This window comes from Hevea brasiliensis, chromosome 4 (assembly GCF_030052815.1).
Source record: "Hevea brasiliensis isolate MT/VB/25A 57/8 chromosome 4, ASM3005281v1, whole genome shotgun sequence".
In the NCBI taxonomy this organism is placed as follows: domain Eukaryota; kingdom Viridiplantae; phylum Streptophyta; class Magnoliopsida; order Malpighiales; family Euphorbiaceae; genus Hevea; species Hevea brasiliensis.
The window spans coordinates 4,894,944-4,913,095 of NC_079496.1; the positions used below are offsets into that span (position 1 = coordinate 4,894,944).

The following is an 18,152-nucleotide window of genomic DNA, read 5'->3' on the forward strand; positions in this document are numbered from 1 at the left end:
TTTTTCAAAAAATATTTTTTAAATTTTTTAATGCTTAATGCACTCAAAAATATATCAATAAAAAATATTTTTTATAAAAAAAAAGCTTTCTTTAAAAAAAAGAATTATTTTTTATTTTTTAAATTTTAATAATTTTATTAAAATGTGAAAATACTGACATGAAATATATATATTACATTCTATTAATTTAACATTATAATTAAATGATGAAAAATATTTTTATAACTCAATTCAACTCAACTAAGTCTTTATCCCAAAAATTTAGGGTCGGCTATATGGATTCACTTTCTCCACTCTAAACGATTTTGGGTTAAATTCTCAAAAATATGTAATGCTTATAGGTTATGTTGTACTACTCTCTTCCAAGTCAATTTAAGTCTACCTATTTTTTTTTTCTTTCTATCATCTAACTTAATGTGCTCTACTTGTCTAACTAGAGCCTCCATATGTCTACGTTTCACATGACCAAATCACCTCAATCTCCCTTCTCTCAACTTATCCTCAATTGGCACCACTCCTACCTTTTCTCTAATACTCTCATTACGGACTTTATCTAGTATAGTATGACCACTCATCCACCTTAACATTCTCATCTTTGTAACTCTTATCTTAGATGCATATGACTCTTTCAGTGCCCAACACTCACTACCATATAACATAGCCAGTCATATGGTTGTACCGTAAAATTTTTCCTTCAACTTATTAGGAATCTTGCGATCACATAAAACTCCCGTGGCACGTCTCCACTTCAACCTTCCGACTTTAATCCTATGACTAACATCTTCCTCACATCCCCAATCTACTTGAAGGACTGAACCGAGATATTTAAAGTGATTACTTTGGGACAGTATCACTCCATCCAAACTAACTCATTCTCTATCATCAGTTTGGCCTTCACTGAACTTGCAATGCATGTATTCTGTTTTCGTTCAACTTAAGTTAAAGCCCTTTGACTCTAGAGTACTTCTCAAAAGCTCTGGCATTCTATTGACTCTTTTTCGTGTCTCATCTATCAGAACAATATCGTCCGTAAACATCATGACCAAGGAATACTCTCTTGTATATGTTTCGTCAATTCATCTAAAACTAATGTAAAAAGTTAAGGGCTTATAGCTGATCCTTGATGTAATACAATTGAGATCGAAAAATCTCCTGTGTTTCCTCCCATTGTGAGCACAATAATACTTGCTCCTTCAGATATATCTTTCAATGAAAAATATATTTATAAAAAAAATATTTTATTTAAAAATATTTTTTATATTTTTATATATATATATAAATTATATTTTAAAATAAATAAAGTCTTAAGATTAATTTTGATTTGATAAAAAGAGTAATTTTAAATTTTAAAATAAAGATTTAATCGAATTAAATTAATAAAAAGAGCAATTTATATTTATAGTATGCATATTTTATACTTTTATTTATATGAAATGAAAAAAAATAAATGTTAGGATTTTTTAAACTTTATATGTAATTAAATTTGATTAGAATCAGCGTGATTTGTTACCGAAGCATGATTAAAAATGTTAACAGGGACGGGTCACCGATATTTGACGTGGCACAACACCAGCCGTCCAACTCAGACACAAGTGATGCAACGACCAAAGGAGAAGAACATGACAAAGAATGCGACATCCGACATCATAGCTCACGCCACCAACCAAATGGTGAGACTGCAACCGTCGGTGACTTCGGAGTAACCAAAATTACTAAAACATCCCTCAAGTCAACAACTTCTCCATTTTCGACTGCAAGGTCAAAAGGTACAACTACAAAGTGCACTACCCGTGAAAATTCCCTGGAAATTACTAAAGTAGGCTTTTTTTGGTTTTTTCCAGGTGGCTGCTTGGACTTGGAATGGGCAAGTTGGCTTCTACAGAAACCTGTAACTATCAGAGAAAAATCAGGCAAGTGATGGCCAGTTGGATTTCTTGATGATTTGATGCCTTTGCATATTCTCCTTAACCACACAATTTGGCAGGAAACACGAGGGAAAAAAAAGACAGAAAGTGGCCTTCTTTTTCGTTAGATCACAACAAAACACAGAGAAAGCGTAATTTTTTTAGAATATCTTTGGAGGGGAACGGACGGTGATTAGGCAACTTGATTTTATTTAATTCTTTGGCATCATAGTTATTATGATCATTAATTGTGATTTGGGGAAGTGCTGGTTCCTTTCAGTGACAATCTTTCATGTCGTGCATTCATCTTTTGCATCTTTCTTCCTTGTTGGTCTTCTACCCCCAATTCACAGCCTTAATGATAGGAAAAGGTTAAACATTTTTTATATTTTTGTAATTATGTTATATTTTTTATATTTTTAATATAATTTTTAATTACACATATTTAAATTTCATAATTTAAAAATAATATTTTCTTTCTAATTAAATTTTATATATATATATAATTAAATTTTAAATTTTAAAAATTTTAAATTTATATAAATTTTAAAATAATAATAAATAATAAAAAATATAATTATAAATACTTTTAAATAATAAAAAATAAATTCAGTAAAAAAAATGTTTCTTCCTTCTTCACAAATTTGTATGTAATATAAATTAATATCTTAAAATATAAAAAAAAGTAAATAATATTTTTAAATAATTAGAATTTGAATAGTATTAATATTTTTAAAAATTAATAAGATAATATATTTTTTATTCAATAAAAAATCATTTTAAAATAAATAAAAAAAAATCATCTTGTAATTTTTATTTTGATTTAAATATTTTTTTAATTTATAAATTAAATTAAATACTATTTTATCTGTATTTTTTATTTATATATAAATTTAACTCTGTTATAAAAACGCGTAAATAATAAATACAGCTAATGAATCACTGATTTCCATCGTAGATTCTACAACCACAATCAAAACTAAAAGGGTAATTTGGGAACCGAAAAAATATAGCCACCAGAATCAAGCCTACAGGCCAACAAGCGACTGCTCCCCCTCTTATAAAAGCCACCACTCCAAACTAAAATAACCTGTCCCGTGCAGCCTCTTGGGCTTCCCCGCCACCTTCAGCCACCTCTAGCCGCCCTTGGGCCATGGAACCACGACGGGCTCAGCCACCGCCTCTCCCTTTGAGAACCACCTCCTCCAACATCCCCGCCACCCTTCTCAACAGGTATGAACTCGGTAAATTGCTGGGCCGCGGCAGCTTCGCCAAGGTTTACGCAGCTCGTTCTCTGACTGATAACAAGCTCGTTGCTATAAAGATTATCGACAAAACACGCACGGTGGACGATGCCATGGAACCTCGGATAATATGCGAGATTTCCGCCATGCGCCGCCTCCAGCACCATCCTAATATTCTTAAAATCCATGAAGTCATGGCCACCAGGACCAAAATCTACCTAGTCATGGACCTTGCCTTGGGTGGCGAGCTCTTCTCCAAGGTTCTCCACCGTGGTAAACTCAAGGAATCCAAGGCTCGCCGCTACTTTCAACAGCTCGTGTCGGCTCTTCATTTTTGCCACCAGAACGGCGTCGCTCACCGCGATGTCAAGCCGCAAAATCTCCTCCTCGACGAGAATGGTAATCTAAAAGTATCTGATTTCGGTCTCTCGGCCTTGGCCAAGGCGCAGAATGGCGATGTCCTTCAGACGGCTTGTGGGACCCCAGCTTTCACTGCTCCAGAGGTGATGGCGCGGCGGGGATACGACGGTGCGAAGGCGGATGCGTGGTCTTGCGGAGTAATTCTGTTCTTTCTACTATCAGCACAGCTACCCTTCGATGATACGAATCTTGCAGCCATGTACAAGAAAATTCATCGAAGAGAATATCAAATACCTTCTTCTATCTCAAAACCAGCTAAATCTATTATAACTCAGCTTCTTGACCCAAATCCCACGACAAGAATGAGCATAGTAGGACTAATGAATCATTCTTGGTTCCTGAAGAATTATGAATTACCAACTCAAAGTAGCATGTTCGAATTGGAACACACAAAATATTGTAAATTTGATACTAGAAGTGTTAATGCGTTTGATATAATATCTTTATCTTCGGGGTTGGATCTATCCGGCCTTTTTGAGGTTAAAGGTAGGAGAGAGAAGAGATTTACTTCAAGGGAGACGGTGGAGAGAATAGCGGAGAGACTGAGAGAGGTTGGTGGGAGATTAGGATATAGAGTTGAGGAAGGAAAGGGTGGGGCAATTGGGTTGGGAAAAGGAAGGGTCGTTTTGATGTTGGAGATGTTGGAAATATCAGAGAACTTATTGGTGGTGGAAGTGAAGGTGGTGGGGGGTGATGGGGTGGAATTTGAGGAGGTTCAGTGGGGGAAATTGAAGGATGGGCTTCAAGATGTTGTTCTTCAATGGCATAATGATGCTATGTGAAAAGAGGAGGATGTATGTATTTTCCTGAAAGCATATGGGAGGATGCTCTGATGGAAAATGGTTGAACGCTGGCTGATCATTGTACGTGGGACAATTCTGTAGTTTCAGCCTAGATCTTTAGTGTTAATTATAATAGCTAGATTGGATCGTGATCCTTCTTATTCTAAGCTTGTAAATGCAGTATTAATTTAGTTTGATTGAGATTTGATTTTCGTCTGTGTTCTTTGATTTGGCATGACACAAAATCACAACCTATGTATACATGACTGCAAACTCATGTTCAGTAACTGAATAAGCTATGTTTGACATCAATTTTTGATTTTATTGTGTTAGCTACACTATAAATTGTGAGATTCAACTGACATATAAAATCAACTAATCGTCCTCAACGTCTCAACTAAAATGATACATCAAGGCAATTCTATATTTTTATGAAGACACTTTATGAAACAGATTCATCTAGGCAATTATATTACAGAGAAATACAGGTCATTCACAATTTACTCATCAGCTTAATTCCCGTTAGTCAATACCAAAAATGAAAAGAGAAGGAAAGGAGCATAATCTACCACCTAGTTTTTCCACTTGTACTTTGCTGACATTTTTAATTACATATCACCAATCTCATCATCAACATCTACCTTTGAGAGAGCCATCAACCGTGCCTGCAAACCACCGTTAAGATCCTTCTTGTTGTTTCCAGCTTGCCAATGGCCTGCTTTGATATTCCACATTTCACTAAGACAATTCCAAGAGATTTGAATGCACAATCGTCAGGTTGTATAGCATCTTCCACCATTTCCTTCAAAGTTCCCACTGCGGCCACTTTGAATCTGCCATCCACCACGAACACAGCCCAAGCACGTTATCGAAGCTTAACAAATCAGTCAGAACTCCCAGTTCTCCCATATATTTTCAACTTGAATGGCTTCTTCAAACCTCCAAGTCTTTTATACATGCATAACATCATTGCAAAAGTAAATTCATTTGCATCTCTTTTCTCTTCATGCTGGCAAAAATCTCTTTTGCTTGTTTGACCATATATTGCTTGCTGTAGAGATCTGTCATTCAATTTGAATAATATGCATCAGGATTATCTGATGATTGGAGCAGTTTGTATGTTTACTGTGCTTCTCTCAAGTACCAAGTTTGGTATAGAGTTTGATCAAGGAATTGTATAGGACTGTATTTCCAGGCAAACCTGCCCTTTTCATTGCATCAACATAAGTGATGGCTTTTTTAACACTTCCAGCGTCAGCAAAAGCATTTATCCAGACACCATAAACTATAACTTCTGCCTTCCCATCAAAGCCAATCGTCTCCTTATATAGCTCCTCTGCCATTTTCAGTCTACCTAATTTCACAAAGCTTGAGATCACAGCACAATATTGAATGCAACCACTAACCAGTCCTGCCTCTTGCATTTTCTTCAGTAGTATTTTGCTTTGTCGGGTAGCTCAGAACTGCCAAAATCTGTATGAGAGAACTAAAGCTACATTTATCTGGAACCACACCACAACTAAAAATGCTATCAAACAAGTCACATGCTTTATCATAATTCTTTACTAAACCATATGCTTTGATCGTCACATTGAAGTCCAGGACAGTAAGCTTATTCTGATCTTGGCAGCATGAAAAAACTTTAGCAGCTTCCAAAATATTTGCATGCTCCCCATATGGATCAATGTTGGCAGAATAACACTCAGAAGTCCTATTCTTATAAGATGAAACCTCCTGAACCATAACCATGACTTCTCAAGCATCCAAGTTTCTAGGTACATTCTAAGTCAGAATTGATTGTGTATACTCATCAACCTCTAAACCCTTTTCATCCATCTCTGAAACCATATCTTCTGCATCAGTGATCATATGCCTTATTGAGAATACATGTAGCAGGGTGCAGTAACTCAGAAGGTCTGGCCTGGCTGTAAATGATCTTCCTTCATCCTTTTAAAGTAGTTAGCTGCCATGTTTACATTATTGTGCTTACCATGAAGAGAAATGATAATATTGTATGTCTTTGCATCTGTTGGGCATCGAAGCTCCTCCGTCCTCAGCATAAACAAAGCCACTTCCTCAAGCTGGCCATCATTACCACAAATGTGAATTATGTATTGAAAGTCACTGTTGTTGGCGCAATCCCTTTTCTAAGCATCTCTGCAAAAGTCTCAGATGTTTCTTTAAGCTGCCCAGCTTTGTCTTTGGTGTCTATCAATGTATTGTACGTGTATGAGCTCAAAGAAACATTTACTCGTGCATCAGTCTCCACTTCAGAACTTGCTTTCCTGATTCCTCCATGCTTCAAAGATTACTCAACTCAACTCAACTAAGCCTACTCATCCACCTTAACATTCTCATCTCTGCAACTCTTATCTTGGATGCATACTACCACTCTTTCAGTGCCCAACACTCACATGCTTCAAAGATTCATGCAAATCAATTCTTGAAAAACTCCTCGGCCTTCTGAAACTGCCCTGCCTTCTTGAACATTTGCACAACAATCCCCATTGTTACTTCTTCAGGTTCTATTCATATTCTGAATCCAAAGAAGTGCCTCTCCCTTAAGGCCACCGTTTCTATAAACATCAATCAGTGTACCATATGTAAAATCGATAGGCGAAAATTTTCTAATATTCATTTCCTTGCACAAACATTGGAGGTGGCTACATTGCCGCTCCTTGCCAAGAATCCTAATCATGATGTTATAAAGATCATATTCAACTCATAACAACCTTTTCTTTTAAACCACTTAAAAATCTCCATGGCTCTCTCCCAACTATAGACTGCTCCTTCAAAATTATGCTCCTCACTCTGTTATCTAGTGAATCTTCCCATGCCTCGTTTAAGTCTTTAATTGTATCCAAGGCATGCAAAATTGCCGCCATAATTTACCCATTTCGTCAAACACGTACAGTGCAATTCGTTAACAGAACCATTACCGTTCACCCAATTCAATTTAGCCCCGAAACTCTTTTTGTTGAAACTTGAAGTGCATCCTCGCGGTTTTTTGAGCTGTTGTCCAAAACCCGCTTGCTGAAGCCAAGTTTATCACGATCCTTTTCGGGAACTCTTCACGTCTCCAGAGGATGTCTAAAGGAACCTTCGCTGACGATTCACACCCTGCAATCTCCATGCGATGTGTCACGGGACGGGAGTTCTAGCCCGAACTTCCGAACCGTTACAGATGGCATTGGTATCTAATTATCTGGGACTTAGAGCATTTTTTATTTCATGTGTTTTAATAATTTTAAAAATCTGTATATTTATTTTTATTTTTTGTAGTTTTAAAATGCAATAATAATAATAATAATAATAATAATAATAATAATAATAATAATAATAATAATAGGATAGTGCATTTAGTCGCGCTTTTTATCATAGCATGGTATTGAATTCATTTGGACGGAGGAACTGCTGCAATTGCAGATTTAGATTTCTGATCTTTAATGGTATTACTTTTCATTTTCAATATAAAAATAATAATAATCAAACCTTAATTCCAAATTAATTAAGGTTAGTTACGTGAATTTTTTATTATTATTTTTAATCATAAAATTTATTAAAAATAAAAATTAAAAATTTTGAAATATTCATCATTGCAGTTAAAATTTTAAATTATTTGTATTATGATCGAATAATAACTTATAATATAATCTCTTAATTAGTCCATTCGAATACAAATGTGACAACTGGAAAATACCCTACAAATTTTTTATTTTTTATTCAATATACGTAACAATAATAATTCAATTTTATTAAAATTTTTAATTAAAATTTCAAATATTTACAATTTTAAATATTCCACTGACTTGCAGTTTTTAGTTTTTTTTTTTTTTTAATTTGACGCATTTAACATCACAGTGCAGCATATCATATATCATTTGCAAACATGATTAATAGAAAATAAAAAAATGTGCCATTTAAATGCTAAAAAAGAGGTAAAGATACATTTATAAATATTCAGAATGATAATGTCCCATGGCGGATTGGAGCACCGAGGACAACCTCCATATCAAGGTTTTACAAGTGGATTTGTTCTTCAAATTTCTTTAAGATTAATAATGCATTTGGAATCCACAGGCATTATTCCAATCTGAAATGTTCATTTACAGTATTTTTTGAACCACACCCCTATGTTGAGGAAGCTTTCAAAGTCTGACTGAGGTCTGCAGAAAAAGGAAGATGCATCAAGCTTCATCTGAAACGTTAATGAATTTTGAAATATGCAAGAAAAGCATTTAATCCTCATTTTACCTATCAATTCCATGAACATCATTGGGAAACATGAGGATTTTGACCTCTACTCCTCTCTCTTTCAGTGCCCGTGCATACTGCACATTCCAAACATCAAATTAAATTAATTTTGTGAATTATTTATTATAATATTACATCCAGAAAATTCCCACCAATTCATGTCTCAGATTTTCAATCACGTCATCATTCCATGGTCTGAAAACAGTTGTCACTGCCATAAAAACTAAAATAACTTGTATATTATTGATCATATATTGAAAGGTTAAATATCTTACTTGCAACACATTAGACATTGGAACGCGGAGATCCTGAGCACCTATAAGAAAGATTGTCGGTGTTTTGACCTGCACAAATCATCAAAAACATGGTTCAACAGCAAAGATCTTCAAAGTATGAACGCCCAGTCCCACTATGCAACAGATATATTTGCCAGGATGTATAATTCGAGGCTGTAGAATGCAAGTCCATTATTATTGCAGCAACTTCAGCTGACCAAAGGTCAAACACTCTAATAATCCAGGCTATGTCAATAACTAAAGAAATTTGTTTTTCCTTGCAAAGAAACATGAATTTATTCTTGACCTTTTTGTTTTCCTTCGCTACACATTTTGTTCTAAAACCATATATGATCTACCAAAAGCACAAAATCCTCATGCAAACTGCTTCTACCAATGGCGTTTGCATGCATAGGCATAATTGCCAATTGGCGCAACTGCCCACGAACAAGTAGCATGCACATGCATTATTGGGAATCCAGATACAATAGCCTCTCAAGTTGTCCAGCAACATTGAATAACCATTCTTGCATCATTAATTTTCACAGTTAGAAATGCAGCCATACGTGTTTGATAAGATTTTTTTAGTTCATTTTATTTGGATCAGAACATGTACTGCTTTTTTTCCTTAGTGCTTCTATTGGAAGCCCCAGAATCAGCATATAAAACATTATGCTTGAAAACTCTTCTAGGGTACCTTTCCAATGTGTGATATAGGGGACTTGCTGTGAAATAGACCCAGGTCCTCAGCTGAAGGTGCTTCCGTGAATTTATTTTTCCCATCAATCCCATAAGTTTCCACATAGCACCAATCAGGAATATCTGTTGTACCAACCATTGATGAAAGATTACAGACAGGATTTCTCGCAGCTGCTGCAACAAACTTATCAGGTGCCTGTGGAAAGTTAAGAAGAAATTTCCTCCGTTAAGACATCCATTTAATATTACAAACCTTATCATCCAGTCTACTAAAGACAATTGACCATCATTAGGACACAACGCAAATATCATGGTAGAAAACAGAGCACCTGGCCAATTAAGTGTGTGGTGAGAAAGCCACCATGGGAACCACCAAGCACAGCTATGCTAGAGGGGCTAGCAAGACCCATGTCAATGACATGATCTATAGCAGTGAGTACATCACTAACATCCTGTGGATAAAGAGCTCATGTTAGTGCACATGAAATGCTTTAGTATAAACTCTGTTATATCATTTAAACATATAAATATGGGCTTTACTAGATAAAAAAATAAAGTGTTAAAGTTGTTCAGGGATGCAGTTTTTTTTATCTTGGCGATATTACTTGTACAAGAATAAGAACAATGGAGAAAAAAAAAAAACTAAAGAAAGATAAATAGGAGAGAAGAAAAAGATAAAGAGTGAAGTGGAGAAACCACAGGAGAAAAGAGGACTCTTTTAAGGAATTAAAATCTAATCAGATACAAAGAAGCCTCATCTTCAACTTAAACAAAATCAAATCACATTATTAAGCATGCATGGCAAACTAGATCCAGAGCAAGCACCTGGGATCCGATTTTTCCTGGAAGAGATTGCAATGCTTCCTCGCCAAATCCTATTGAACCTCTGAGATCAATCAGAGTGTTAGAAAAATGCTTGAAAGAAGATCAATGCACACTGAAATTTCATTTATACAGGCAAAACAGCCTCAACTGGATCACAATAGAATGTGATTCAGCACAGTACAGCATACGAATAAGCTTGAAGATTATTCTGATTAAACTTAAAAATGATAAGTTTGAAGCTTTCTCTAACCTGTAATTTACAATCAATAAGCTATAACCAATTGAAGATAGAAATGCCAGAGACTTTGAGAAGCTTGACAATGATGCAGAATGTGGGCCTCCATGAAGCATTACTATTAGCGGATCACAAACACCGTTCTTCTTAGAATTGGAGGACACAAATATAGCTTCAAAAGGTTTGCTAGAGCCTGAGAAGAAATTCACATAAACAGGTCTCCAATAAATTTCATCAACATAGAAGGAGCTATAATTGAAACATAGGATGCATATAATTCATATCCTCACATATGAAACGTAATTTATATTTTACTTTATAAAACCTGTTCATCAAATTTGGTGCTAGATGGACTGATAATCAAGGAAAATGCTAGAATTTAAGAAGCAGGTGTTCAAAATATGAAGGAAAAATTCCAGTGTTGTGTTTCATGTAAAATCAGCTTGAGTTGCAGAAACACCATTATCTTTTCTTTTATGTTGAGCAATTCAATGAATTTGACAAATATTCACCATACTTTTCCCTGAAACAATGTTCAGAGATAAACTGAAAATCATCAGTAAGATCCATATTACACTATTTCAGTACCTAACTTGCTTTCACAAAAAAAATCTGTGATAAACATCCCACCATACATGCCATCAATGGACAAATATACACAAAGCAATATCTTTGTTTCTTTCTTCATTTCTTCTTCTCAAGGGAATTTTATCTCAACAGCACACCTTTACAAAAATGCTATGATTACGAAAAGCACATGCGTACTAGACACTAAGTACTATTATCATAATTCATAGGGAGACATAATTTAGTCTGAAGGCTGTAGGAATTAGACTGTAATTAGTATGTGTCCGAAAAGGGATATTTGTCTTGTGCCTGTTGATTTGAATACAAAACTCATATTGCATATTGTACCTTTTGTCAGGCAACTGGAAACATCCTTGACTGGGATCTTCAGTATATCAAACTGCCGAGAAGAGAGCAAGGATCTCACCTGTACCAAGAAGAGGCTCTGACATTAAAAATGATAATCTATAGACTGACAAGCAAAATTAGCATATCATAGAAAAGCCCAGTAATACATACCTTCTCAGAGCATCTAAATATTGGGCTCAATATATCTAACCAATTCCATGTAGTATTTCTAGTTGCCTTTTCAACAAGACAACCATACCTGATCCCAGGCAAATCAACTGGACTGCTAGATACTGGCATAAGGACAAAAAAATGAAATCTTTTATTTCAACTCTCTTCACTTTCAAATGATAGATTACAGCATTGGGTTTTACCAGCAATAATGTTGTCCCCATCCAGAGCATGAAGATTCCAAGAAAACTTTGAGTCAGTAGGACTAATGCATTTTACATCCCCACTGTAATTTGATAATCATATCATGAATCAAATAGGAACAAGATTATAAAAATCATGCCCATGAAAAGAGATGGATGACTATTAGAATTTACCTTAACACATTCACAGAAAGTAAAACTTGACTGCTGCCCCACACTGAAGATAAAATCATAGTGGATCCATCAGAAAGCCATGGATTCCTAAGGAATTCTGAACAATAAAGTCCAGGGAAACAACCATCCTCTGAGCACTGCACAACAGGAATCTGCAAGAATTATAGAAGAAAATTCTCAGTATAACTAGACAATAATTATGATAACAAAAGGTTGAGAGAAGTCGAAGAGAAGAAACATATGACATTATCGACTTCTATAGTTATATTGAATAATTTTTTTTTTTTTTTGCCTTTTGTTAAAAAAAAGGACAAATTCTCTATTTATGTCTGCCAATCGATGATTTAAGATTGTTTTCTTTGTCATTCACTTAAATGATCATTTTTCTAATATATCCAATGACTACCAGCATCTCAATGTCGCATCACCTCTGTCCTTATCAGTTTGCTGCTTTTGACCACATGTTCACTCTAACAAAGAATTCAACAGAGCTTGATTTATATTCATTGCACAATTTCAGGGAGAATGAAGTTCTATGATCTGTGAATTTGGTACTGTTTGATCATCAATGATCTTGTTGATTAATATTGATATCAATGATCAACATAGGCAAATTTCTAGTTATAAATATAGCACATTTAACATCCCAGAAAAACAACCCAATCTTTCCCTACCAAATCTGTAAATATAGAAAGCACAAGCCAAAAAAAAAAAAAAAATCTGGTTCTGATTATTTTGTTATGTGAGCTCATACACGGGCCCATTGTAGCCATTTATGTGCTTGACTAAACATTCACAAAGGTGTCAATGTTTGTAACTCTCTCACAAATGCATAAGAAACCAAGCAGTTACACATGAAATGAATAATTTTAAACTTGCCCAACAGAATTCAACAAATTTAGATTGAAAGATAACACTGTGAAGAGCTCACCACATCAAAAATTTTTGCAGGTGCGCTCAACTGTCCATTAACTGGCCAATCAATTTTGTGAAGTGAATTTGTTGCTGAATGCGCACCAGAATCTACAGAACTTTTGGCAGACAAAAACACAAGGAAGCTTCCGTCTGGACTGGATATGAAAAATTCACATTCACATCATAATAATGTGATCAGCTATGAGGGTGTTGGCCAAATTTATATTTTATGGAGTTTTCTTAATGCATCTGAATGCTTTGCAAACAAAAACATAAGGAACCTTCCATATAGAATGGATATGAAGAACACACATAAGCATGATGAACATACAAATATGCAATCTGCTAGAATAATACTGTTTAAATTGTACGTAGATTATATTTGCAAGTTATAAAATATCTTACATTTTCCAATTAACCACAGGGGTGTTAAATGGTAATGAAGGATATAGGGACAGCATTGATGATTAGCTGATATGCCAACACTTTAGAGTTAGCCAAGCCAGATTTCACATAATCTTTCAACAAATAACCACTTAACAAGAATCAATACACCTGCACAACTATGCACAAGAGCACTTTGCAACACACACACACATGAAAGAAATGATTCAAGTATTTAACCTCAAAGTTATGCCGATGCTCATTCTCTAAAAGACCAATTGTAGGAAGAGTTAGTTAACTATAAATCAAGGCAGAATTCCCATGAAAATCTGTTTGCTTAGAATACAATGGGGAGAAAGCGGAAGAGAGGGAGAGAGAGAAAAAGAGAGAGTAACAAGAGTACTATGTCAAACTATAACTGATCCAAAAACTAATCCCAAAGAGGAACTGGAAAACAACATAAGTCCATTATATTTATATATAAGAAGGATGATGTCGCATTTCAAACTGAAAAGATGTGTCCAGTCTAGGATTCAGAAGACATTCAATTTTCCAAGAAAATATATATTTGCTGCAGGCTGCAGCTACAGATACTCCTAAAAAAAAATTTTCAACACTTGAAGGAGCGCACTGCAAGGGTGACACACTGAAATTGATTGAAAAGATCAGGTTTATAGCCTATAATGAATCCCCAAAACCAAGCATCTGAGTGGGCATACCTGAACAATGGATAGAAGGCACTACTTATGCTTTGAGTTAGGTTGAGCACACATGAGCCTTTAATAGGACTACCTCTGGAAGATTGAAAGAAATAAAAAATTAGATACATATCACAGTTAGAATACTCAACCTCTAAATGAAATTATTCACAGGAAGAAAATGTATAATAAATAACATAAGCACTATAAAAAAAGGACACACTTGAATTCAAATGCATTAGCCTCTGATTTATAAACTGGTGCTTGAACTGCATACAATGCACAGGGCCTATTGTAGCAGTATTTTATGCCAAGCTTTCTTGGATCTGATGACCAACCCACAAAAACTAAATACTGATTCGATCCTTCAGTTGATGGAGCCCACACAACTTGTCCAACACTCAAAGACTTTGCAATTCCTTTAATAGGTTGTACGTCTCCACTGTTGCAACATAAGGCAAGTACAAATTATGATTGGACATCCAAAGAAAAATGATATTTTACCTTATCACTGTACCAAGGACAACAAAGACTAGAAGAACAACACCTGCTGATGCTAATGACAAAGAGAGCAGGCTGCCTTTTCCCTGCATAGGTCTCTCCCCAATCTTCCTCCCATTCCCCTTGACCTTTCCAGCTACCACTGTCCTTATCTGTGGAAGCACTGCACTTTTTGTAGCCCAGATCACTGAACACAGGCTTGGAGGGAGATGGTTCCTCAGCAACATAAGCAACGAGAGTTTCATCAGAGTTCCAAGATATTCCCTCAAACCTATAAAATAAAAAATTATTCAATATTTTGAGGTTCCATACCAAAGACGTGTGAAAATATATCAACCAAGAAGTACCACTAATATACTACAACCACAGCCAATGCTACATTGCTATCAGTAGTTCATTTCAGCAGTTGTAATACTTAGTGTCTGTTTGGTTTAACTGTTGAATACAGCTGATAACTGTTAGCCACTGTTAGCTAATAGCTGATAGTTGGTAACTGATGATAGCTGATTTATGTTAAGCGTTTGGTAAAACTATATTTAGCTGTTGTTGTTGATGTATGAAATGACCAATAAGAGTATATATTATATAATTTATTTTATTATTGAATTAAATATAAAATTATAAATTTATTTTATTATTTATTTTATTATTAAATTAAATATACAATTATTAAATTAATATATTATATCATTTATTATATTATTAAAATAAATATATAATTATTAATCTATTATATTATATCATTTATTTCATTATTGAAATAAGAAAATAATTAAATTTTTTTAAAAAATAATTAAATAACATTAAAAATATAGATAAAATAGTAAAGTAATTATTATTATTGATAAAGAAAAAGCTTATAATCAATTTTAAGTTTTCAGAAATAAATAAATATTTTATATTTTATGTTATTAATAAAAAATATTTTAACAAAGTTAAAATACGTTAATTAAAATACGTTAATTATAAATGAAAAATATAAAAATATTAATAATATTAATTTTCGAGTTAAATAAAAAAGGACAATATAGTCAAAATAAAAAATAAAATCAAATCAGTTATTGCTGATGAGAAACAAATCTAAAAATATACAAACTGCTCATTAGCTATAAGCTTTGTTTTTTTAAACTTACTAAACACTCTAATTTAGCTATCAGCAGCACACAGCACCCAACAGGTGAAACAAACACTCCCCTTAAAATAGACCGACTTATACAACCAAAAGGCATGTACATGTAAAAGGAAAATTCCACCAGCCCAGCACTAAATACTCAATGAAGCCACCAAAGGAAAAACTAGATTCGCATAATCACTTACCATCCATCAGTATATACTGAACCATGAACAGATTGTGGGATGTGGAATTCCTTTTCTACCTGACCTTGGCTCCAGATTTCAAATCGAGTTGGAGATTCATTTTCAGGATTCCGAACTACAAGAAGCTTTGAACCTGATGGTGATGGAACTATTGTAGACACACCTCCCATTTCAATTGGAAACTGGGCCCACTGAAAGTTCACAAAACTGCTACTTTCTTTTGAAATTATAGCTGATAGAATGAATTTCCTCCTTTTGTTAGCCAAAAGATTTGCCTGGCTAATTGAAAACATTGCCTGGGAGCCCATTCCTGCACCAAATGTTTTGTGTCTAAATAATTAATGACAGAAAAAGAATGTAACAGAGGAGAAATGCAAAGTTAGAAAATCACAAGTCATACCGCTGTTAGACTTAAAAGTCCACGCCTTGTCAATACTGGAGATACTTGTGAACTCTTGAAGCAGCTTGGACTGTGAAGCATACTCTTCCTCAGTACTAGCATCCAACCCCAGTGGCAATTCCTTTGGCGAAGCATCTTTTGAAGCATCCATGGCTGAAATGGCAAAAGATATTTTACTGCAAATCAAGAAGAAATAAACTCAACAGACAGAAAATAACCAAAACTCAATTTCTCAATCAGAAACAAAACCATCAATTCGTAGTAAAGAAAGCGTAACAGAAGCATACAAGAAAGATTTGCTTAGATCAGAATAAAGTAATTAAGAATCAACTTCTCCTTCAAACAAAATATGGCAGATAAAATTTCCCAAATAATAAACAAAGAACACATCCCAGTGAGTAGAAGTTGAAACTAATAGACACAACATTACCAGCTGACACAAGAACAAACATATTCAATACAGTTCTTAGGATTCTAACCAACTATTAAGAGTCTTTCTTGTATATGAAAGTAAACCCAGCTCTAATTTTCGCTTGAATAATATATGAAATTCAACTCTCCGTTAAGGTAGCATTTAGAAGTTCTTTTTACCGATATCCATCACCAACAAGAAAATCAATTAAAAAAAAAAAGTCAACAATGAAAAAGGATTGAAATAAAAAAAAATATTAAAATAGAGATTTTACCTAAACTCAAACAAGTTCCAGATAACAGATCGAACGCAATGCAAGGAAGAGGAAGAAATGGATTGCTTACGTGAAGAAAGGAATGGGAGCTTTAAGCGGGGCAGTGACAGTGAGGGAGTGATGAGATAAAAAGAGAGGGAGCAACTTCGGAATAAAATTCGCGCAGAAAGGCCAATTACGGCTTCTCATGCAATTGGCCGTCAGGTATCGCGTTGCCATTTGGAGATTCCCATCTGTAGATATTTTCGAGATATGTATATATATAACTCGCGTTTTCTCGTGTTGCACGGTTTATTTATTTTTATTTTAATAATATATTTTAAAATTTATAACAAAATTTTTAATTTTAAGTTAATAATTATTTAATTTGTATTAAAATTTTTAATAATTATATGTTGGTTAAAATTAAATTAAGTATTTATTAATTATTTTTTAAAATATAATAATATAATATTTTTATATAATAGCAAAAATAATTATAAGTATTCTCAAAGATAAAATGTCGTCTCATACTAAAAAAATCCTATTATATTTGTAAGTACCTTATGATAAAATGAATATATAAAATATATATATATATATATATTTTACCTGTGTTTGTTAAGTGATAATGAACTTTTATCCATCAGGATGTTTTGAACATATAAAAATTACTTCTAATAAATAAATAGCATATTGATTAATTAGTTTTATGATTATTTTTAATTTAATATATTTTAATAATAATAAATTCAGTTTAATTTAATATAGTTAGTAATTATATATTTTTTTAAATTTTTATTATCAATTCGATCGTATTTAACTTATAATTGAATTACCTAAAATAATCAAATTTTTATTAATAATTTTTATTCTCAATTATTATTTTATTAATCATAAATCATATTTTTTATAAATAAAAATGATTATAAATATACATTTTAAATATTTATTTATTTAATATAAATAAATATTATTTTCTTTTAGTTTTGTTATATTCAATTTTATCATAGTTTTGGTTTAGTTATTAAAAATTTAATTATAAAAAATTATTTTGATTTAAATTAATTAATTAAATGCTCACCCTAATAATAAGTCATACAGGAAAAAAATAACAAGAATAAAGTTTTATAGATAGAGATCATAATCAGAATTGAGTTCAAGTGGAGTC

The 18,152-nt window shown here is 33.5% G+C and overlaps 2 protein-coding genes and 2 pseudogenes across 5 annotated transcripts; 1 reads left to right on the top strand and 3 right to left on the bottom strand.

The window, feature by feature from the left end:
- The first annotated feature begins 2,973 nt into the window (after positions 1-2,973).
- On the top strand, positions 2,974-4,562 carry LOC110673242 (CBL-interacting serine/threonine-protein kinase 7). The gene has a single exon (XM_021836306.2). The coding sequence runs from the start codon at positions 3,058-3,060 to the stop codon at positions 4,348-4,350; it is 1,293 nt and encodes a 430-aa protein (XP_021691998.2). The 5' UTR covers positions 2,974-3,057; the 3' UTR covers positions 4,351-4,562.
- A 191-nt stretch (positions 4,563-4,753) lies between these two features.
- LOC131179098 (pentatricopeptide repeat-containing protein At3g23020-like) lies at positions 4,754-6,658 on the bottom strand (annotated as a pseudogene).
- Positions 4,754-7,395, bottom strand: LOC110673241 (pentatricopeptide repeat-containing protein At3g23020-like; annotated as a pseudogene).
- Positions 7,396-8,243: 848 nt separating this feature from the next.
- On the bottom strand, positions 8,244-17,226 carry LOC110673285 (acylamino-acid-releasing enzyme-like). 4 transcript variants are annotated; one of them, XM_021836362.2, is made up of 18 exons: positions 17,073-17,226; positions 16,317-16,492; positions 15,917-16,226; positions 14,646-14,870; positions 14,322-14,540; positions 14,120-14,194; positions 13,033-13,171; positions 12,102-12,253; positions 11,928-12,010; positions 11,725-11,846; positions 11,554-11,632; positions 10,654-10,831; positions 10,404-10,464; positions 9,908-10,030; positions 9,577-9,774; positions 8,880-8,948; positions 8,605-8,681; positions 8,244-8,516 (listed from the first exon to the last, which is right to left on the bottom strand). In XM_021836362.2, exons 1-18 carry the CDS (start codon positions 17,219-17,221, stop codon positions 8,453-8,455), a joined length of 2,499 nt encoding a protein of 832 aa, XP_021692054.2. In that variant the 5' UTR covers positions 17,222-17,226; the 3' UTR covers positions 8,244-8,452. The 4 variants fall into 4 exon arrangements, with proteins under 4 accessions (XP_021692054.2, XP_058001105.1, XP_058001104.1 ...); XM_058145122.1 differs by having other exon boundaries at positions 16,317-16,469; positions 17,003-17,218; XM_058145121.1 differs by having other exon boundaries at positions 17,003-17,218.
- Positions 17,227-18,152: the final 926 nt, after the last annotated feature.